Below are 23,687 nucleotides of genomic sequence, written 5' to 3' on the forward strand. Positions count from 1 at the left end.
TCGTTTCTAGGAAAATAACTAAATGGACTAAGTTTAAAAAAAATAAAAAAACACCAATCATGTACATTACTAAGGGCAGACAGTCCATCTTCTGGATATTTCTGAAGATGCTCAATAAACGTTAATCAAAGTAGGTAATGATTCCCAACATGGGCTATTGTATCTTCCACGTTCATTTTCTACACTTGATCTTAGCCAAAAGGCCAAGAAGCAATTCCATTTTCTTTCTTTCCTTCTTTCTTTTTTGAGACAAGTCTCACACCGTCGCCCAGGCTGGAGTGCAGTGGCGCCATCTCAGCTCACTTCAACCTCCGCCTCCCGGGTTCAAGCAATTCTCTGCCTCAGCCTCCTGAGTGGCTGGGATTACAGGCGCCCGCCACCACGCCCAGCTAATTTTTTTGTATTTTTAGTAGAGACAGGGTTTCACCATCTTGGCCAGGCTGGTCTTGAACTCCTGACCTCGTGATCCACCTGCCTCAGCCTCCCAAAGTGCTGGGATTACAGGTGTGAGCCACCATGCCCGGCAGTTTATTTTCATATATTCTTCAGCTCTGAATATTTGATAGCATCCCAGTAATAGTTTGTTAAATCAATAAACGTGTTGACATACATGCATAGTATAATGTCTGGCACACAGTAGGTACTCCATTGAATGAATGCATGAATTATTACCACGTCAATTTGCTTGTCTATTTGCAAATATTAAAGTTAATTTGATCCCTAAAGTGTTTGTGAACTTAAAACACACACATACTCACTTTCCCTGACAACGCTTATCTGCTAACCCCTTAATTATGTTCATCTGAGACTGGACCAAAACATGTTGTTTTATTCAACTTAAATACCAAATTCAAATTTGTTTTGAATATAGCTTAGAAGGCATGCAGTGTTTGCTAAAATAATAATAATAATAATAACAATAATAATAATAATACCATGTACATTCAGTTAGCCAATTACTCCAGCCCAAATACCCTGCTCTGGGACATGAACTGGATGTCTGCCCGGCCCACATTCATCAGGTGACCCCTACAACTTCTTCTCTAAGGTCCACACTCTCTAATAGCCAAGTCGAAATCTTTCCTCTCTAGTGTCTCAGTGCCCCAGGTGTCATCAAGGTGTCAAAGGCGCTTGGGAGTGCCTGCAAACCGCCCCATCCCCGGAGACACTGGCTCATTTCCCCGCCCGCGCGCCTAGGCGGCCGGTGGGCGGGCCCAGCGAAGGGCCTTGTGGCTGTTTCCTATTGGGGCTTGGTTGCTATGGTGTCACTCGCCTTTAAACTCGTGGGTACATCTTTGGGAAGTTAAAGGAGAATTACTTCCAGGGCTGCCCATACTTGCCATGGCCGACTCAGTCGTCACTAACTTCAACAAAAATAAAACTTTTGCAATAGTATCTATTAAAGCTTCTCTAACCGCTTAAACTTGAGGTTTTGACATGGTACCTATCCTTTCTTCCCTTTTCAAAAGATTCGCTATAGGGTCTTTCTCCATTTGCCAGTCTCCAAAATGGCGCGGACGGCATCAGTAGGTCAGAGGTGAGTCACGTGGGTCCTCCCGGTTCCGGCGCGGTTGAGGCCTTGGGTGGTGAACGAATCTCCAGCACCATGTCTGGTTTGTCTGGCCCACCAGCCCGGCGTGGCCCTTTTCCGTTGGCGTTGCTGCTTTTGTTCCTGCTCGGCCCCAGCTTGGTCCTCGCCATCTCCTTCCACCTGCCTATTAACTCTCGCAAGTGCCTCCGTGAGGAGATCCACAAGGACCTGCTAGTGACTGGCGCGTACGAGATCTCCGACCAGTCTGGGGGCGCTGGCGGCCTCCGCAGCCACCTCAAGGTGCGGCATTGGGCGACGTGGGGCCGGGAGGGAAGACGGCAGGCTTAGGCGAGGGGAGGCTCGGGTTCGGGGGAGTCGGGCCGGCGGAGGCCTGGGAGTTGTTCTGGCCTCTCGGGAGCGCAAAAGACGTGCGGTGGAGCCCGCCCCCTCACCCGGCTGGTTGCCTTTAGCGGGGCTGGGCGGGGCACCAACGCCTGGGAACCCCAAGAAGGGCTGCGAGGCTTTGGCGGATGTGGTGACACCTGAGCTGGGGCGATTGTCAACGTTCTGTACCAGTTTTGGTCTCAGATACCTTGAACCGTAATTTGGTTCTCCAAATAAGTGTTGGGATGTTGAATATTTATGGGGATTGGCATCATAAGATACCGCGATACCTGCGGGAAAGTAAAGGAGACAAAACTGTGATTAATAAAATGTTATTTATTGAGCATCTGCTGTGTCAGTTACTGTGCTACTTTGCATATATTACCATTTGGTTCATGCACTACCCTATGAAGTAGGTAGGTACTGTTAGCCCCATTTTACAAATGAGGAAACAGACTCAGAGGTAGGATAAACTAGTAAGTGTCACAGATGGAATAGATTCTTTTTTTTTTCTTAATTATTATTATACTTTAAGTTCTAGGGTACATGCGCACAACGTGCAGGTTTGTTACATATGTATACATGTGCCGTGTTGGTGTGCTGCACCCATTAACTCGTCATTTACATTAGGTATTTCTCCTAATGCTATCCCTCCCCCCTCTCCCCACCCCACGACAGGCCCTGGTGTGTGATGTTCCCCACCCTGTGTCCAAGTGTTCTCACTGTTCAATTCCCACCTATGAGTGAGAACATGCGGTGTTTGGTTTTCTGTCCTTGCGATGGAATAGATTCTTACTTAGTTTGGTAGTTAAGTATGTTGAGGGAAAAGCGCTGCAACCTTATTCCTTCCTTGTTTTAAATTTGTAATTTCTGTAATTGATTAAAGTCGATTATTGGTTACAAAATGGTCTCAGTCTCTAGTCCTTTTTCTTTGGTATGCCAGAATCTGGACTTGGCTACTTTTATGTAAATACCAGCTATGCTCTTAGATGGTGACAACTACTGCCATAATACCAGTTTGGTCCTATTTTGTAGCTTAGAGTAGCCTGGCCTGGTCTTTGAGACATTAATATAATTTGATAACTGTCAGTATTTGGTTGCATTTTAGGTAATTTTATTCATTCACAATAAGCAAAGTGCCTTTTTTTTTTGTTTGTAACACAGTGGGGCTTTTGTTATACTAAATAGTAAGAAACATTTTTACTTTTTTTTTTTTGAGACGGAGTCTCGCTCTGTCGTCCAGGCTGGAGTGCTGTGGCGCGATCTCGGCTCACTGCAGCCTCTGCCCCCCGGGTTCAAGTGATTCTCCTGCCTCAGCCTTCCGAGTAGCTGGGACTACAGGCGCCCGCCACCACACCCAGCTAATTTTTGTATTTTTAGTAGAGATGACAGTTCACCATGTTGGCCAAGATGGTCTCTATCTCTTGACCTCGTGATCTGCCCGCCTCGGCCTCCCAAAGTGCTGGGATTACAGCCGTAAGACACCGCGCCTGGCCTCGTTTGTACTTTTTAAAAGGGTTTCAGATATAATAAGACCATAACTTATGTTAAAGTAGTGGAACTCAGTAGTGTAATAATACATGTAATTTATTTCTACTTTATTTGGGAGAGAGAAACTATTTTCAGGGCAATTAATCTGTAACCCTTCCTTTTATTATTCTCTTTGGGTACCAAACTTCTCTCAACCCAGGAAAATAGTGATGGCATGATTTTAGAAGCTTAGATATAGTGTTTCCGGGGTGGGAGATCATGCTTCCAACTCTTCAGAGGATGTTCATGGACTCAGGGAATTTCAGCAATGAAAGAGACCTTGCTCTCATCTCCAGTGTTGCTGTCTGATTTGTTCTTATATTTTAAAGCCCTTCAGTGGCTCACTATTGCTTATTGATAGTTTAAATTTCTCAACGTGCTTTGTTGTACTCTTCATGATCTGTTTCTGAGCTATACGTGTGGTCACTTCCCACTTTGCATTCTACATGGAGCCACCCTGAACGGTACCCTGAACTCACTTATTTTCTGAACTGTTTTTGTTTATGCCTTGACCTACTTATTAGACTGTTAGTATCCTCAGGGTAGGAACTATTTTCAGGTTCATCTTTTCTAGAATGCCAAGCATGTTACCTTGCTTCTAGTAAGTACTAAATAACAGGAACCGTAGTTTAGCATGGTCTTATGGGAATTACATTGAATCTAGGGCTGCTGAAGGCACCTCAACAGCAGGACTTTAGGCCGGGCTTGGTGGCTCACACCTGTAACCCTAACACTTTGGGAGGCTGAGGCGAGTGGATCACCTGAGGTCAGGAGTTCAATACCAGCCTCAGCAACATGGTAAAACCCGGTCTCTACTAAAAATACAAAAAGTAGCTGGGCATGGTGGCACGTGCCTATAATCCCAGCTACCCGGGAGGCAGAGGCGGGAGAATCACTAGAACCTGGGAGGCGGTGGCTGCAGTGAGCTGAGACCATGTCACTGCACTCCAGCCTGGGCAACAGAACAAGACTCGGTCTCAAAACAAAACAAAACAAAACAAAACATAAACCAGCAGGACTTTATGCATACACCGTAGCATTTTACCATCACTCAGTTGCTCTCCTGTGTCTGCTCTGTTCTTTTGCTACTAACCAGCTTAATAGAACCACAAGGGTCCTAAACCCAAATGCCAAATAGGTAATATCGTTGAATAAATTGGACCAGGTATTTTTAAAAAGCAGTGATGATAAATGGGAGAATAATTGGACATAGTGGAAACTGTTAATTAGGGGTGACCAATACTCAGTTCTTGATGAGACTTGCCATGCAAGCATGTGGGCCCTTTTGCCACATCTGATTTTTCCCTTCCCCTCCCCTCCCCTCCCTTACCATCCCCTCCCCTTCACTCCCCTCTTCCTTCCCTACCTTCCTTCCTTCCTTCCTTCCTCCCTCCCTCCCTCCCTCCCTCCCTCCAGTGGCACCATCACGGCTCACTGTAGCCTTGACCTCCTCAGGGCCCAGGTGATCCTCCTACCTCAGCCTCCTGAGTAGCTGGGATTACAGGCACATGCCACCATATCCGGCTAGTTTTCATATTTTTTTGTAGAAATGGAGTTTCGCCATGTTACCCAGGCTGGTCTTGAACTCCTGGGCTCAAGTGATCCGCCCACCTCGGCCTCCCAAAGTGCTCGGATTACAGGAATGAGCCATTGCACCCAGCCCACATCTGATTTTTCAAATGAAATAGGAACACCAGATTTTGATGTGAAGGCTCCAGACTTTTAAATTTCATCAACCAGGTTTCAGCACTGCAGAGCCTGGGAGCTCCCGGCCCACCCGAGGGCCATGGATCTCATTGTCCTCACCACTGCTCTGCCACTCCATTTTCCTCAATAAAATGATTTGGCCCCCTAAAAATTAAAAAAAAAAAAATTTCACCAGCCAATTCAGATTGGTTTGGGCATTGATTTGTTTTCAGTGTTATAGAGAATAGTATATTGAGTTCACCTTTCTACCCATTACCCATATTCAGCAATTATCAGGATCTTTCCACACGTGTCATCTTAACTGCTTCCGCCATATCATTTCATGCTAAATTGTATTGAAGTAAATCCCAGATGTCATGTATTTCAGTCCTGCCTACTTCAGCATGCATCTCTTTAAAAATATAAACCACAATATTACGTGGCTAATCACACCTCACAGAATGAACAATGATGTCCAGGCACGGTGGCTCACGCCTGTAATCCCAGCACTTTGGGAGGCCGAGGTGGGCAAATCACGAGGTCAGGAGTTCGAGACTAGCCTGACCAACACGGTGAAACCCCGGTCTCTACTAAAAATTAAAAAAAAAAAATTAGCTGGGCGTGGTGGCACACATCTGTAATCCCAGCTACTCTAGGCTGAGGCAGGAGAATCGCTTGAACCTGGGAGGCGGAGGTTGCAGTGAGCTAAGATTGTGCCACTGCACTCCTACCTGGGCTACAGAGTGAGACTCTCTCCAAAAAAAAAAAAAAAAAGAACAATGATTCCTTAATACCCAGTCCGTATAGTATGATCCCACTTACCTCAAAAATATCTTTTGAAAGTTAATTTGTTGTCTCTCTCAAGTGTCTAATCTAGAGCAGTCTCCTCTTCCTCTCACCTCCTTTTTTATCCTTGCAATTGAATTGTTGGAGTCAATTGCTCTTAAAAGAATGTACAGCATTTCGGAGTTGTCTATTTGCTTCCTAGAGGTGTCTTTTAACCAGTTCTTCCCCTATAGTTTTTGTAAAAGGAATCAGCTGTAAAGATGTAAGCAGAGGTGCAGCAAACCACCATGGCACATGTATACCTATGTAACAAACCTGCACGTTCTGCACATGTACCCCTCCAGAACTTAAAGTGTAAAAAAAAAAAAAAGGATGTAACCAGATTCAGGTTTATCTTTCTGTCGAGGGTGTCACTGCAGGAACACACAGTACTTTTTGTGCCCCTTATTGCTGCTGCTAAGATTGATAAGTAGATTAAGGTGTGTCTTAGTGTCCTACTGCTGCTGTAACAAATTACCACAGATTTATGGCCTAAAACATCAGGGATTTGTCTTAATCGTTCTGAAGGTCAGAAGTCCTAAAATCAAGGTTTTGGCAGAGCCACGTTTCTTCTGGAGACTTTTTGGGAGTGGGGTGGGGATCAGTTTTCTTGCCCTTTCTAGCTTCTAGAAGCCATTTGTGTTCTTTGGCTCATATCTCCTTCCTCCATCTTTAAAGCCAGGCTGGATGCAGTGGCTCTCGCCTGTAATCCCAACACTTTGGGAGGCCAAGGTGGGCAAATCACTGAAGGTTAGGAGTTTGAGACCAGCCTGGCCAACGTGGTGAAACCCCATTTTCACCAAACATACAAAAATTAGCTGGGCATGGTGGTGCACACCTGTAGTCCCAGCTACTCGGGAGACTGAGGCAGGGGGAATCGCTTGAACCTGGGAGGCGGAGGTTGTAGTGAGCTGAGATCGTGCCACAGCACTCCAGCCTGGGTGACAGAGCGAGACTGTCTCAAAAAAAAAAAAAAAAAAAATTAAAGCCAGTAGCATAGTATCTTTAACTCTCTCCCTCTCCTTCCCTTTTCCATCCTCTGCTTTGTTCCTCACCAATCCTTCTCCCTCTCTTCCTCCCTCCCTGCCTGGCTATCATCATCTCATATCATTCTCTTACTCACCTGCCTCCCTCGTTCCCTTATAAGGACCCTTGTGATAATCTTCTCCACCTCAAGACCCTTAATCTGATTTAATCACATCTGCACAATCCCTTTTGCCATGTAAGATAACACATTCATGGGTTCTAGGGATTAGGATGTGGACATCTTTGTGTGGGGGAGGCATTTTTCTCTCTACCCGGGTGGTAATAGCCCGAAGCCTTCATTGTAAAGTTTCCCATTAACCTTTCACTTAGGAATCTGCTGATGACTACTGTGTGAATTTATTATTTCATTAAGGTTGTGAAATGATGACTTTCTAATTCTGTTACTCCTTCCATATTTATTAGCTGAAATTGTTCTTAAGGAATTAATATCATCTGATTATCCTAAAATTTATCATTCATGTTGGTGGGATAAATGCAGAATTTATTTATTCTAATTGATAATTGTCAGAGTAAGGAATTGTTGCCCTTGTCATTTTCATTGTTGTCCAAGAGTTTTTGGGGTTTTTTTTAAGTATTTTACTAAACTCTTTTTAATTGTTGGTTTCAACTTTCAGAATCATTGTGTTTTAGGCAGTTGTTTCCATTCTTTATGCCCAATTTGTCCCTTTGGTTCCTTCATATTGGCTCCTGTATTTTTTCAACATAATCCTGTTAGGTTTTGATAGCATCCTTGTTTTCTGGCACAACAAAGTGTTCTAGGCTTATATTGTATATGTCTATCCTCTGACCTCAGAACAACTGTTTCTCTAAAGAATTCTAGTTCCTTTTTGTGGGGATTGGTATTTGGAGACCACAAGCTAGGTGTCATTTTTGAAAATGTAATATACCATGCAAGCCACAGAACACATTTGTGAGCAGATGCAGCCCGTAGCAGCTTTCAATCTTTTTCATAGTGTCCGTTCACTTAGTTCCACTTTTTCTTTTTTTGTTGAGATGGAGTCTCGCTGTTGCCCAGGCTGGAGTGCAGTGACGCTATCTTGGCTCACTGCAGGCTCTGCCCCCCGGGGTTCACGCCATTCTCCTGCCTCAGCCTCCCGAGTAGCTGGGACTACAGGCGCCTGCCACCACGCCTGGCTAATTTTTTGTATTTTTAGTAGAGACGGGGTTTCACCATGTTAGCCAGGATGGTCTCGATCTCCTGACCTCGTGATCCACCTGCCTCGGCCTCCCGAAGTGCTGGGATTACAGGCTTGAGCCACCGTGCCCAGCCGTTCCACCTTTTCTTATATTTTGACGACTGCTTCAAGGATTCTCTCTATGCATCATTTTAGCTTCTGAAGTGCAGCTCCTCAGTGCCAGAGCTCCTTTTCATATAGTAGGCCACATTGTAGGTCTCAGATCAGCCAATGGATTGTCTTGTCTTTGGTCATATTTCCACCCCTGCTTTAGGGCAGCTGTGGTTTGATTTGAGGTAGGAGGAGAACTGGAGACTGGTGCAGAACCTGGCCAGCTGAGCTTAACATTTGGTGGTTGTGCTGAATGAGGCAGTCTATTTTTTGAGATGGAGCTACGCTCTTTCTGCCCAGGCTGGAGTGCAATGGCGTGATCTTGGCTCACTGCAACCTCTGCCTCCCAGGTTCAAGCAATTCTCCTGCCTCAGCCTCCCAAGTAGCTGGGATTATAGGCATGTACCACTACTCCCAGCTAATTTTTGTATTTTTAGTAGAGATGGGGTTTCACAGTGTTGTCCAGGTTGGTCTCAAACTCCCGACCTCAGGTGATCCGCCCGTCTCCCAAAGTGCTGGGATTATAGGCGTGAGCCACTGTGCCCAGCCTGAGGCAGTCTTTCTTATAAGGGTCTCTGTGAATATAGTGCCTTGGTTAATCTGACTGATTCACCTTCTTTCTGTCTAGGAACATCTTAGTATCCAGTGAATGCGCCTGTGTTATCATATACCACTCTGTGTTGCAGTTGTGTATTTGCCCATCTCCTGGGATAAACTATAAGCTGCTTGAACAGAGACTAGGTTTCATTCATCATTGCAATGCTTGTCTAAAATAAGGCCTGGCACATAGTAGGACCTCATCCTAAGGAATTAGTGAACAGATGAGCAAGCACTGTCCTTGCCTCATCTCTGATCTTTCCCTCTTCCATTCTCTTTATTTCCTTCCTCCCACTCTGACTCTAGCTATACTGAACACCTTACAGTTCTTTGAATATAATGTTCTCTTAACCTGGATCAATCTTTGACTTTCTGTGTCCCCTATATGCCCCATTGGCTTATAACTTCTTTTTTACCTCTCACCAAAAGCTGTATGAAAAGATACTATAGTACCATTACATCCTGTTTTACATGACACTTTTCATGTAGTGTAGTGTTTACTTTGTGAACTCTTTAATGTCTTATTCATCTTCGTGTCTTTAACACATATATTGTTGTATAACTGAGTTAAACATCTTAGTCTTCTTGAGAAGCCTTGTGGTATAGTAGAGACTAGATCTGAAGATAGATTTGGTTCAGATCCCAGCAGCTCCACCACTTAAAGTTTATGTGGGTCTTGCAGGGATTACTTAACCCTTCTTCTCTGGTCCTGTTTCTGTAATATGGGAATCGTAGAGCTCATAAACTTGTTAGGACTGATTGAGATGGGTGAGGTTTTTATTGTGCAGGGCCCATTATGGTGCTCCATAGATATTAGTACTCTTTTCTTTCCTCTGTATTGAATGAAAATTGAATTGCTTCTCAGAGCCCCTCATGCTATATGTCATTGAAATAACTAGATATGGAGTATTTTAATGAGAGGAATTAGGAGTAGTTTGTGATTCTTTCATTCATTCAACAAATATTTATATAATATTTAGTATGTGTCAGACCTGGCTGAGAATATGGGGATAAACAGGGGACAAGGTCCTCAAGCTGTCATGGGGAACAAAGACAACAAACAAGTTAAAATAATAGAATTTCAGGTAGTGATAAGCACTATAATGGAAGTTCAGGCACTAGGGTGTAGGGGGTGACTGATGGGTTAAAGGGTGTTTGAGTGGTCAGGGGAGGCCTTTCTGAACAGAGAGAGATAAATGGATTGAAATGATGGGTGGTCCTCTCCTGCAAATATTTCTACTTCAGACCTATATTGAGATGCATTTTGTGTTAAGATTTCCAAACTGAGTCTATTCCATACTTCCCTACTCATTTCATAAAGTGAGGCCAAATCAAGCTAACTAGTGTCAGGTATAAAGACTTTGCTGCACATAATTGAAGCAGGAAGTATCAACTCATCATTTACAGTGAATATAGAAGTTTCCTCCATTACTTCAGGTCCATAATAAAAGCCTGTTGTAGGGACTCAGAAATTTGAGTAATATTTTTATTATTATTTTGCTCTGGCTGGAGTGCAATGGCATGATCATAGCTCGCTGCAACCTCGAACTCCTGGCCTCAAGTGATCCTCCCACCTCTACCTCCCAAAGCGCTGAGATTACAGGCATGAACCCCCACACCTGGCTGAAAATTTGGATCTTATACCAAGTTATGATTTCTGTCCTTCCCAACTAGCTTATAGATAAGAAAGCCAAACAGATCCCTTAAAGAGTTCAGCCTTGAGTCACAGGCCTACCATAACTTAAGCCTAAAGATTATGAAGAAGTAACTTGGCAATTGGGAAACTATTGGCTTATAACTTCTTTTTTCCCTCACCAAAAGCTGTATGAAAAGATACTATAGGCCAGGCATGATGAGAGAGAGGAGAGGGAGGAGGGAGGACAGAAGGGCAGTGGTGGGGGTGGGGGTGCGGAGGAGAAAGAGAGAGAGGCAGAGGGGAGAAAAGGCAGGGGAGGGAGGAAGGAAGGAAAAGATGGTATATATGCCATAGTTTTCAGATTATTTTGTTTGGAGTTACTGTATTTCAGCTTTTTTATTACTGGTATCTGTACTGAGGTCTGTTCTGTGCTGACAAGAAGAAAGAATAGGATGCTTTGGCTGGGCATGGTGGCTCACGCCTGTAATCCCAGCACTTTGGGAAGCTGAGGTGGGTGGATCACGAGGTCAGGAGAATGAGGCCATCCTGGCCAACATGGTGAAACCCTGTCTCTACTGAAAATACAAAAATTAGCCAGGTGTGGTGGTGTGCGCCTGTAGTCCCAGCTACTCAGGAGGCTGAGGCAGGAGAATCTCTTGAACCGGGGAGGTGGAGGTTGCAGTGAGCTGAGATCACGCCACTGCACTCCAGCCTGGGCAACAGAGTGAAACTCCGTCTCAAAAAAAAAAAAAAAAAAAAAAAAAGGAATAGGATGCATGTTGCTCAGTCATCAAAATGAACCATCCTTTTTATCAATAACGATCCCATGAACTCTTACTTACGCCAGACTTTTTCTGTAGGGAAAAATATGGCCCTTTCAGCGTGAATTTTTTTTTATTATTATTATTATACTTAAAGTTTTAGGGTACATGTGCACAGTATGCAGGTTTGTTACATATGTATACATGTGCCATGTTGGTGTGCTGCACCCATTAACTCGTCATTTAGCATTAGATATATCTCCTAATGCTATCCCTCCCCGCTTCAGCATGAATTTAATGTGACTGTTGTCCACTGGGTTAGAAACAGGTCAATAAACAGATGGTTCAGTACAGAAGGCTAATTGGTACATTAACATTTAATAATATAAATCGAATTTCTTTTTGTATTATATACAAAGTTCCTAGCTTTTAATTATAACTTGACCTTGTGCTTCCTTCTCCATAAAAGTTAAAGGATACATTGCTTCATTTAAATCTCTCTTATTCAGTAAACAGTTGTCTACAGCCTTCCCTGTTTTGAACTGATCTAGAGAAGGGGGCTGCTTCCAGTTTGAAATTGCTACACCATATCTTTATGCTGACTTCTGAAGACTGAGTCTGGTTTCTAGGAAAGTGGAACAAATATATAAAGGTAACCCAGTAGGGGTGCAGTGACTTCTATGCTGTTTCTTGTGTGAATTGCTGACTGGTAGTTTGATCCTGAGCCATTGCCCCCATATGCATATAGAGCCTGGCAGCCTGGACAGTAGAGCCCTCTGTGAAATCAGCCAGCTGGCCATAGACCCGAACTTGGGCTCCCAAACAAGTCTCCAACTTGAGGGAGGTTGATGTCATCTGCTTTATCCTGTGCTCCCAACCTCATTGTTCAACATGAAATGTGGGAAATCAAGGGAATAGTTGTTAAGAAAGAACAAGGCTTTGTTTGTGCCCATAATAAAAGGGTCACGCTGGAGGTTTTTACCGTAAATAACTTTGGAACAGTATGAAAAAAAACATTTGATCTGGCTTCACCCCCACAGTAGTATTGTTAGGGCAGCAACGGGTCTTTCGTTCTTGTTCCCCTCCTTTCCTCCCTCTCTTTCTCCCCTTTTCTTCCCCCCTCCACTCCTCCCCCAAGTAAGCATGACGTGTTGCCTATGTTAAGTTAATGTAGCAAATGCTGATAGAAGCAGGAAGAGAGCATCTATCCATTATCATGCCAGTGCCTGGAAATTTGCTATTTCTGGTTTTCAGCACTTCTAGAGAAAGCCTCCTAGCCTCCTTGATCATATTTTAGCTTAAGCAATACTTATGTACTATGTTATACTATCAGTGAACTGTACTAGAAATTTGAAAGAATTTAGTGTTGCCAAATGCTGCTTGTGGGCTAAGTTTGACTTTGTTCTGGGCAAAATCTAGATGTGATCTTTTTTTTATTTTTTTTTTTTTTTTTTTTTTTTTTTTTTTATGTCCTTGTTACTTTTGTTCCGTGCTGGGCACATCTAATTTTTTTTTTTTGAAATTACCTTAGATGTTCGATCTCCTCTTCCCCCCTCCCATGTGATACAGTGAATCTACTTGATAGACTTTGTACATGCTTTTGTTTAAAAGATCAGCTTAAATTCATTTTATGCCCATTAAATATAGCACCTAAGCCATCAGAGTTTATGTTTTTCGTTTTTGAGATACAGTGGTCCCTTTTGAAAGTGTTTCTGAGGCTGGGCACGGTGGCTCACGCCTGTAATCCCAACACTTTGGGAGGCCGAGGCGGGAGGATCATGAGGTCAGGAGTTCGAGACCAGCCTGGCCAACATGGTGAAACCCTGTCTCTACTAAAAATACAAAAATTAGCCGTGCATGGTGGCGTATGCCTGTATTCCCAGCTTACTCGGGAGGCCGAGGCAGGAGAATTGCTTGAACCTGAGAGGTGGAGGTTGTGGTGAGCCAAGATCATGCCACTGCACTCCAGCCTGGGCAACAGTGTGAGACTGTCTAAAAAAAAAAGAAAGAAAGAAAAAGAACATGTTTCTGGTATATTTTTCTATCTAAAGCCATAGCATCTTTAATGAGTTGGTGTTCTTTCTGCTTTTTTATATCTTAGGGGAATAGACCCTTTGGCTCAGTATTCACTTGTGAATTCTTATGAAGAGTAGAGATAATTATATATGCAACCTCAATCCTCTCTTTCCCTCATATCTAATGTTGGATTCTTCATGTAGTTTATTCCTTATTAAGTTAAAAACCACATACAGGAAAAGCTGGCATCATCTTGGATTCCTTACTGTCTTTTTACCAGCTAAAAGGATCAAACATCTGCTTTGTTAGGCATTTTGTATCCTTTCATTTTCTAAATCTTGCTGCTGCTTCCTTGAGAGTGTACCTGACTACCCCTTTCTCTCCGTTTCCATGCAAGAGCCATTTGGGCCCTAATCATCTCTGGATTTAGTGAACATAGCATAATTTATCTAGTTTGCCATCCATTAGTACTGTTAGGTTAGAACATATGGTTAATGGGCCAGACATGGTGGCTTACATCTGTAATCCTAGCACTTTGGGAGGCTGAGGCAGGCAGATTGCCTGAGCTCAGGAGTTTGAGACTAGCCTGGCCAACATGACAAAACCCCGCCTCTTCTAAAAATACAAAAAAAAAAAAATATATATATATATATATATATATTATATATATATATATATATATTTTATATATATATATATATTTTTATATATATATATATATATATATATATATATATATATATATATATATTTATATAGCCAGGTGCAGTGGCTCACGCTGTAATCCCAGCACTTTGGGAGGCCGAGGCGGGCGGATCACAAGGTCAGGAGTTTGGGACCAGCCTGGCCAACATGGTGAAACCCTGTCTCTACTTAAAAAATAAAAAATTAGCCGGGCCTGGTGGCGTGCACCTGTAGTCCCAGCTACTAGGGGAGGCTGAGGCAGGAGAATTGCTTGAACCCAGGAGGTGGAGGTTGCAGTGAGCTGAGATCGTGCCACTGCACTCCAGCCTGAGCAACAGTGCGAGTCTCTGTCTCAAAAAAATAAAATAAAATAAAAGCCGGGCGTGGTGGCACACACCTGTAGTCCCAGCTACTCTGGAGGCTGAGGCATGAGAATTGCTTGAACCCGGGAGGCAGAAGTTGCAGGGAGCCGAGATAGTGCCACTTCACTCCAGCCTTTACGACAGAGCAAAACTGTCTCAAAAAAAAAAAAGAAAATATGGTTAATGACCTAAATATTTATGGAGTTCTGAGTTATCACCAACAAACAGTTATAACAATAATATAACACCTATTGAATGCCTGCTATGTGACAAACACTGTTCCAGGCAGTTTACCTGTATAACATTTAATCCTCACAGTAGCTGGGCATGGCGGTATGTCCTTGTAATCTCAGCTACTCAGGAGGCTGGCACAAGAGGATCTCTTGAGCCCAGGAGTACATGACCAGCCTGGGCAACACAGTGAGACCCTATCTAAAAAACAAAATCCTCACAATAACCTTATGATGTATGTACAACTGTTGTCCTTATTTTACAAATGAGGTAGAGGAGTTAAGGAACATGCCCAAGTGTTTACAGCTGGTAAATGGCACACCTGTGATTTGAGCACGGACCAGAAAGTCTGACTCTAGAACCTTCCATCTTAAAAGTACTATGTTGTATGGTCTCTCAGAGAGAAAAGAGGCTAGATATTCCTGTTTCTGTTCTTTTCTTTTCTTTTTTTTTGAGACAGAGGCTCGCTCTGTTGCCCAGGCTGGAGTGCAGTGGAGAGATCTCGGCTCACGGCAACCTCTGCCTCCCGGGTTCAAGGGATTCTCCTGCCTCAGCTGCCTGAGTAGCTGGGACTACAGGCGCGTGCCACCATGCCCGGCTAGTTTTTGTATATTTAGTAGAGACGGGGTTTCACCGTGTTAGCCAAGATGGTCTCGAACTCCTGACCTCAAGTGATCTGCCTGCCCGGGCCCCCCAAAGTGCTGGGATTACAGGCATGAGCCACCGCTCCTGGCCTGTGAGTTTTTTGTTTGTGTGTTTGTTTTGAGACAGGGTCTTGCTCTGTCACCCAGGCTGAAGTGCAATGACATGATCACAACTCACTGCAGCCTTGACCTGGGATCAGGCAGTCCTCCTCCCTGAGGCTTCTGAGTAGCTGGGACCACAGGTATGCACCACCACACCCAACTAATTTTTTTTTTTTTAATTATTTGTAGAGGCAGGGTCTTCCTGTGTTGCCCAGGCTGGTCTCAAATTCCTGGACTCAAGTGATCCTCCCCTTTCGGCCTCCTAAAGTGCTGGTATTACAAGGTGTGAGCCAGTGGGCCTGGCGGACCTTGTGAGTTTTGAGGACCCTGGCCAAGTATTTTGTAGGATGCCCTCTATTGGGCATTTGTCAGATGTTTTTCTCATGATAAGCTGAGGTTATGGGTTTTGGGGAGGAAGACCACAGAAATAAAATGTCATTTTTTTTCTTGTCAAAACCAGGATTCACTTGTAAAGTGTCATTTTCATCACATCATATCAACATGATTTGTCACGTTGATACTGCCCTTGATCATTTGGATGAATTAGTGTTTGTCAGGTTTCTTCACTATACAATATTCTTTTCTTTCCTTTTTTCCCCCTTAATGATGTTTTGGTCAGTCCACTACAGAGTTACTCTTTTTTCCCCCTTTCTATTCTGTGTTCTTTAGAAGGAAGTCACTTTATGTAGCCCACACTTAAGGAGTGGGGAGTTATGCTTCATACTCCTTACAGGTGCCTAAATTATTTGAGAATCTTCACGGAAGATTTGTCTCTCTTCCTTATTTATTTATTTAATCAATCATTTATATGTAAGTGTAGATTCATGGATGTTTACTGTGTACTTTGGATTATAAACCAGTACTATATTTTGTTGCCCTAATTGTTACAGCTTTAGCTATTGGGAGCTCTTTAGGCTCCTGTGTCCTTTTGACATACCCCCATTCTTGTATTTTTTGGATTTTGATTTTTGTTTGTTTGTTTTGAGACAGAGTCTCGCTCTGTCACCCAGGCTGGAGTGCAGTGGCGTAATCTCCTCTCATTGCAACCTCTGCCTCCTGGGTTCAAGTGATTGTCATGCCTCAGCCTCCCAAGTAGCTGCAATTACAGGTGGGTGCCACCATGCCTGGCTAATTTTTGTATTTTTAGTAGAGATGTGGTTTCTCCATGTTGGCCAGGCTGGTCTTGAACTCCTGACCTTAAATGATCTGCCCCCCTCAACCTCTGGTTTTTGTTTTTGAGCACTTTCTTACTTTCTGGCACTATAAGATGCTCTAGGCTCATTTTGTACATTTCCTTCCTCAGTCTTAGGATCATTTCTCCAAGGAGCCCTAGTTGCCTTTATTGGAGAAGGGAATTAAGTCTGGGTGGATAGTGTTATTTTTAAGGCATCTTTTTCTGGAACCTTTTTTTTTTTTTTAAACGCAGTTGTGCTAGCAAGTGGCCAAAAGTAGTCCCATCCTTCCTGCAACTTTAGAGTAAGGGTGGAATTCTGTGAGCAGCAGGGGTGGGCTAGGATGTAGTGCTTAGGAGCAGGGCAGAGAACCAGGTCTCACTTCTGCATTAGATCAGGTCATTCATTGTTACGGAGGGTCACTAAAAGAACTCATTTGAACTGTACTTGTATCTTTAGCAAGATCGTGGTTGAAAATGAAGAGTCTGTTAGTTACAGTCCTTTTACGAGGATCTTCCTGATAAATTGTTGTTCATGGTTACTTCCAGGAAAATTGTCCCTTAGATAAATTTGTGAGCTTTCATCAGAAAACAAATGTCTCTTTAGTCTTTTAATTTTGGCTTCCAGAAAACTTAGAACCAAATTTATTATACAGATATCATTTGCTCAGTTCAGGTTCTTGATAAGACTTTTTTCTTCCCTCAGGTGAACTCTATTCCATTTTATTCCTAATTGCCTTATTGACCTAAGCTACTTATAGATCCTTTTGAAGTTTTATTTTGAATGTTTGGTAAAGGAATGAGAGCAGGCTTCAGTAGCAGGACCTGCTCAAAAATCTGTTTCCAGCCACTGCCTAGCATGGTCCAAGAAAATCCAATTTTAAATGAGTTTATCTTCCCAGTTACCTGTTTTCGCACTTCTCACAGGCTCAGTGTGAGTATTCACATATTCTTGACATCACCTACTCTGCATATAAAATTAACACTTTTTTTTCCTTCTTTTTTTTTTTTTTTGAGATGGAGTCTAGCTTGTCGCCTAGGCTGGAATGCAGTGGCATGATCTCGGGTCACTGCAACCTCCGCCTCCCAGGTTCAAGCGATTCTCCTGCCTCAGCCTCCTGAGCAGCTGGGATTACATGCACCTGCCACCATGCCCGGCTAATTTTTTATTTTTAGCAGAGACAGGGTTTCGCCATGTTGGTCAGGCCGGTCTCAAACTCCTGACCTCAAATGACCCGCCACCTTAGCCTCCCAAAGTGCTGGGATTACAGGCATGAGCCACCGTGCCCATCCCCCCTACTTTTTAAGTTGTGAACTTTGTTTTGCTTTTCTTCAGAAGGTGATATCTAGAAACAAATCTTTATTACTTCCTATTCCTTGATGTCATATGGGCAAATTTTATAGCTTGGTATTACCTTTGTTTAATTAAAGAACTTTATGTTTACTATTATAAGTATTTATTGTTAAAAGGGAAGAAAAGAATCCTTTTAAGGTCTTGCTATTATAGTAGGTAAAAGTAGCAGTTATTGATTCACCAAGGTGGTTCTCTAGGACAATTTAAGAAGAAAAAAAAAACTTCTCAATTCTTGAGAAACCAGATGACCTTTTAAGGTGATCTGTAATTAGAACATTTTAATGAAAGGAAATTAAGCTATCATTTTAGCCTATTAGACTTTGCTGGCTCTGGTTAGTCATTGAGCTTGGCCCAGTTTCCTATTCCCTAATTTTAGCTACCTGGTTTATGTAATGATGTTGGAGTTGGAAGATGTGATTTTTGTTTTGTTCTGTTTTTCTTTAAGACTGATGACTTGGCTCCTAAATAACTACAAAGTTATATGAACTAGATAGGAAACCTACTGATTTTCAGAAAAATCCTGAGATGTTTTAGAATGCTCAAACAGTCCATATGAGTGAGCCCCACCTGAAAGTTCAGTTATCAGGTTGCCTGCCTGGATTTCCAAATATCCAGATAAATAACCTCATGTAGTTGTGTCATCTGAAGGTTATAGGGAGTGTAGACATGTGGAGACCCTGGGGGAACTTCCAGCATCATCACACACTATTTCTGGGAGGTAAATTTCATGTTGATAAAAGGTGCAGGCTGCAGTGGCGGACCCTTTGCCTTCAGCCTCTTGAAATGAATTTCAGTTTTTGCCTTAAAGTGAGTCTTTAATAATCTTCGGATGTCATAGAAGAGACGATGCAAATGTTTCTTCTGTGATTGCAGTTCCTCAGTACAATGTGGTAGAGGACAATTTAAATAGTATTTACCCCTTTGGAGTACCAGTTAGAGATGTGATTTTCCTGGAGTCTTTCAGAAAAACATAGCAGATTTCTTAACTCATTTTGTAAGGTACTTTTAGCAATGCCTTAAGAGTTTTATGACCTGCATTTAAGCTCCTTTATGATGTAGAGAGACTCCTCTCCTTAAATTAAAAGAAAAAAAAGTTTTTGAAGGACACCGTTCATATCTTGGAGGAAAATTAAGAGATTATTCTTCCAGGAAATAAAGTGGTTGGGCAAATGTATGCAAATCCTGCAAGCACTGTTAAATTCAGTTACTTGTCCTAGGCCAATGACTTAGTCTCTTTCCTTGCCTTAGCATGGAGATGATGAAGTCTGTGATGACTCTTTTCAGTACTTTCACCTTGATGCTTATTCCAGGCTGTCCTCTACCAGTTTCACTTAACATTTAGACATTTTCAGCAACCTGTAATTCTTAACCTTCTTCCTTCAGAATTAAGCCAATGCAATGAGCAAATCTGGAAAGTTATGTTAGCCAAGTTCTATGTTGTCTGCAACTTTATTCATAGGAGAAAAGTCCAAATCCAAATTAGAGTTTCTAGATTGGCTTGGAATGTGAAAAATCTGTTATTCCTGCTGTCTACCTTTTTGAACTTCTTCTTTGCTCTTAAATTTTGTCTTTATGCTTTATAAAGTGAGAATCTTGGGGAAGTGAGTATCTTTGTGGGTCAACTGATTCTGAAGAAAGGAAGAGAGGCATCACACTAATGACTACACATTACTTTGTGATTTGGTTAGTTCTCAGACCTTTTTGACTTACATGTGTGTATCCAAGGTTCTAAGGTACTTACTTACTTACTTATTTATTTATTTATTTATTTTGAGACGGAATTTCACTCTTGTTGCCCAGGCTGGAGCGCAATGGCACGATCGCGGCTCACTACAACCTCTGTCTCCCAGGTTCAAGCAATTCTCCTGCCTCAGCCTCCCGAGTAGCTGGGATTACAGGCATGCGCCACCATGCCTGGCTAATTTTGTATTTTTAGTAGAGATGGGGGTTTCTCCATGTTGGTCAGGCTGGTCTCGAACTCCCGACCTCAGGTGATCTGCCCGCCTTGGCCTCCCAAAGTGCTGGGATTACAGGCGTGAGCCACCGCCCCCAGCCCTCTGAAGTACTTTTTGGCTGGGCACGGTGGCTCATGCCTGTAATTTCAGCATTTGGGAGGCCAAGGTGGGAGGATCACTTGAGCTCAAGGGTTCGAGACCAGCCTGGGCAACATAGGGAGACCCTGTCTCTACAAAAAATAAGACAATTAGTTGGGTGTAGTGCTGCACACCTGTAGTCCCAGCTACGTGGAAGACTGAGGCAGAAGGATGGCTTGAGCCTACAAGGTTGAGGCTGCAGTAGGCTGTGATTGTGCAGCTGCACTCCAACCTGGGCAACAGAGTGAGGCCCCCTCTCAAAAATAAATAAAAATAAAGTAGTCCTTTTTTATTTTGCTTCTTTCAGTTTATGATTCAGAAAAATTATCACAAGAAACCTTTAAGAATCTTCAAGGCTAAATTTCCCTTGATTGTTTAGCTGATGCTAACTTCAAGGTCTTCACCTTGTGGCTGCCTGCTGATCTCTCTAAGGTGGAGAATGCAGACTGATGAGTGCTGTGTTAACACTTGAGAGGACTCTCAACTCTGATTTGCACTGATGCAAAGATTCTATTAGTCTTTCTTGGCCTCTGTACATTCCTCTTCATTCAGACATTCCTTTTGGGGGAAGGCAGCATGGGATGTGGAAAGAGAGTGGGTTTTAGACGTTTCTCATATCCACGTAACAGTGTTTATTTATTTTTATTTATTTTTACTTTTTTATTTTGAGATGGAGTTTTGCTCTTGTCACTCAGGGTGGAGTGCAGTGGTGCGATCTCGGCTCACTGCAACCTCCGCCTCCCAGGTTCAAGCAATTCTCCTGCCTCGGCCTCCTGAATAGCTGGGATTACAGGCACCTGCCACCATGCCCAACTAATTTTTGTTATTTTTAGTAGAGACGGGGTTTTGCCATGTTGGCCAGGCTGGTCTGAAACGCCTGACCTCAGGTGATGCACCCGCCTCAGCCTCCCAAAAGTGCTGGGATTACAGGTGTGAGCCACTGCACCTGGCTATTTATTGAGACATGTTCTCACTCTGTTGCCCACGCTGGAGTGCAGTGGCACAATCACAGCTCACTGCAGCCTCGACCTCATGGGATCAAGCAGTCCTCCCATCTCAGCCTCCTGAGTAGCTGGGACCACAGGTGCATGTCAACCACACCCAGCTAATTTTATTTTTTGTAGAGATGGGATCCCACTATATTGCCCAGGCTGGTCTCAAACTCCTGGGCTCAAGTGATCCTCCCACCTTGGCTTCCCAGAGTGCTGGTATTACAAGTGTGAGCCACTGCACCTGGCCAACACAATTTATTTATTAACTGCTATAATGGACAAGTTACTAAGTTTCCTCATCAGTAAAATGGGGATAACAAGACCAGTTTCCATGGAGTTGTTGATTAAAGATTATGTTTGTAAAGTATATAGCATGATTCTTTATGTTTGTAAAGTATATAGCATGATTCTTTAATCCTTTTATCTTTCCAAACCACTCAGTTGCAGAACCCCAAGCTCCGATCAGTTCATGCATGTGCCTTTTCTTTGCTTCTGCATCCTGGCTGCTAGGTTGTACCACTAGAAATGTGTGGTTCATTATCTTAGCTGAGATCTCAGTGCTACTCAGCAGTCATTCTGTGTGATGTTAGTCAGCTTTCTTTCTGTCCTGTAGAGAGGGCAAAATTGTTGGCCCAGAAGAACTTGGTTCTATAGACATGTTTTGTTTTTCCTTGAGATAGTTTTTCTTTTCTTTTTTTTTTTTTTTTTTTGAGACGGAGTCTTGCTCTGTCACCAGGCTGGAATGCAGTGGCGCGATCTCTCTCACCCTGGTTTCAAACGATTCTCCTGCCTCAGCCTCCCAAGTAGCTGGGACTACAGGCGTGCATCACCATGCCCAGCTAATTTTTGTATTTTTAGTAGAGACAGGATAGGATGGTCTCCATCTCTTGACCTCATGATCCACCCACCTCGGCCTCCCAAAGTGCTGGGATTACAGGTGTGAGCCACCACACCCGGCCTGAGATAGTTTTTCAAATGTTGGGATTGGTTGTAAAGATTTAAAAATTAGGAGATTTCAAATGAAATTTAAAATGTCTACCTTCTCTTGAAAAACTGGATGATCTGAAAACCTGGAGTGCCATGGCAGTCATTGGCTTTTCCTGTGACACAGGCCATCTTTTCTAGTTTGCTATGTATGGCTTGTGCTGGTCCAGTAGACTCAGTATGTTTCTCACTTGATCTCTGTGGGCACTTACTTTTTGGTTTTGTCCTGTAGACTCTACCTCCTTAAAATCCCTCAAACTCTTCAGTTCATGGGTTACTAAACTTTTTTTTAATTAAATTATTTAATCAAATATAATTTAATAAACCTTAATAAAATTAAATAAAATTTAAAATTATTTTAATTAAATAAAATCTGTCTCGTTCTCTCTATACTGAAGGCCCTTCTCCTTTCTTACCTGGAGTACTGGAATAGTGTCCCAACCCACCTCCTTATCTCTAGGGTTGTCTTTCTCTAGTCTGTCTTCATAGTACTGGTGGCTTCATCTTTCTGAATTGTCATTGACTCACATCATTCTGTTTCAAATTCCTTATTGCCCTTCCACTTTGTACTAAATGAAGCTTAAACTCCTTAGCATGCTATTCTAGTTCTACATGATCGGGCCAGTACCTCTCCAGGCACTCAGTTTCCTCCCATGGAACACGGGGAAAATAATTCTTGCCAGTAGGGTTATAGTGAGGATTAAATTTAAAATACTTATAAAGCAGCAACACAGTATTTGACACTTAGTAAGTATTCAGTAAATACTAGCTATTAGTAATATGATAATGCCATATTTTTGTTTTATGTTTTTCTGGACCCAGGCCTTCATATTTGCTGTCTCTTCTACCCTGAATGTCTTTACCCCTCTTTCCCTTGATTGAAATTCATCCTTTAGGACTCAGCTCATGTGTTACCCACTCCTAGATACACTCCCTGACCCTCCATAATCCCATGGCAATTGTGCATACCTCTGGTAGCATGCCTTGCACATGGCAGTGAAGTGCTATCTCTCTCTCTTAGCTTTATTGAGGTATAATTGGCAAATAAAAATTGTTTCTATTCAAGATATATAATGTGATGTTTTGGAATACATATACATTGTGAAGTGAATACCACAATCAAGCTAATTAACATATTTTATCACCCCATACAAATGTCTAACAAATACATTAAAAGTTCCCCAGTATCACTAACCATCAGGGAAATGCAAACCAAAACCACTATGAAGGCATCTCATTTCTTATCACCCTCCTCTCCTCATTTAGACTCATAAGCCCTTTGAAGACAGGAACTATCTTACTCATACTTGTATCCCAGTGACCAGCACAGGTCTAGGTATCTTAAATGTTTGACAAATTAGGCCGGGCGTGGTGGCTCACACCTGTAATCCCAGCAGTTTGGGAAAGCCAAGGCAGGTGGATCACTTGAGGTCAGGAGTTGGAGACCAGTCTGGCCAACATGGTGAAACCCCATCTCTACTAAAAACATAAAAATTAGCTAGGCTTAGGGGCACATGCCTGTAGTCCCAGCTACTTGGAAGGCTGAGGCAGGAGAATCACTTGAATCTGGAAGGCGGAGGTTGCAGTGCAGTGAGCCGAGATTGCACCACTGCGCTGTAGCCTGAGTGACACAGTGAGACTCCGTCTCAAAAAAAAAAAAAGGCCAGGTGAGATGGCTTACACTTGTAATCCCAGCACTTTCAGAGGCCAAGGCGGTGGATCACAAGGTCAGGAGATCAAGACTATCCTGGCTAACACGGTGAAACCCCGT

At 42.9% G+C, this 23,687-nt stretch overlaps 1 protein-coding gene across 1 annotated transcript in view; it reads left to right on the forward strand.

Moving 5' to 3' along the window:
- Positions 1-1,539: 1,539 nt before the first annotated feature.
- TMED10 (transmembrane p24 trafficking protein 10) overlaps positions 1,540-23,687 on the forward strand; it is a 45,754-nt gene continuing 23,606 nt past the window's right edge. Inside the window, exon 1 of the mRNA XM_030803449.1 lies at positions 1,540-1,831. Coding sequence (XP_030659309.1) covers positions 1,607-1,831 — 225 coding nt within the window. The 5' untranslated portion in view covers positions 1,540-1,606. The remainder of the gene's footprint in view (positions 1,832-23,687) is intronic.

This window comes from Nomascus leucogenys, chromosome 22a, assembly GCF_006542625.1.
Source record: "Nomascus leucogenys isolate Asia chromosome 22a, Asia_NLE_v1, whole genome shotgun sequence".
In the NCBI taxonomy this organism is placed as follows: domain Eukaryota; kingdom Metazoa; phylum Chordata; class Mammalia; order Primates; family Hylobatidae; genus Nomascus; species Nomascus leucogenys.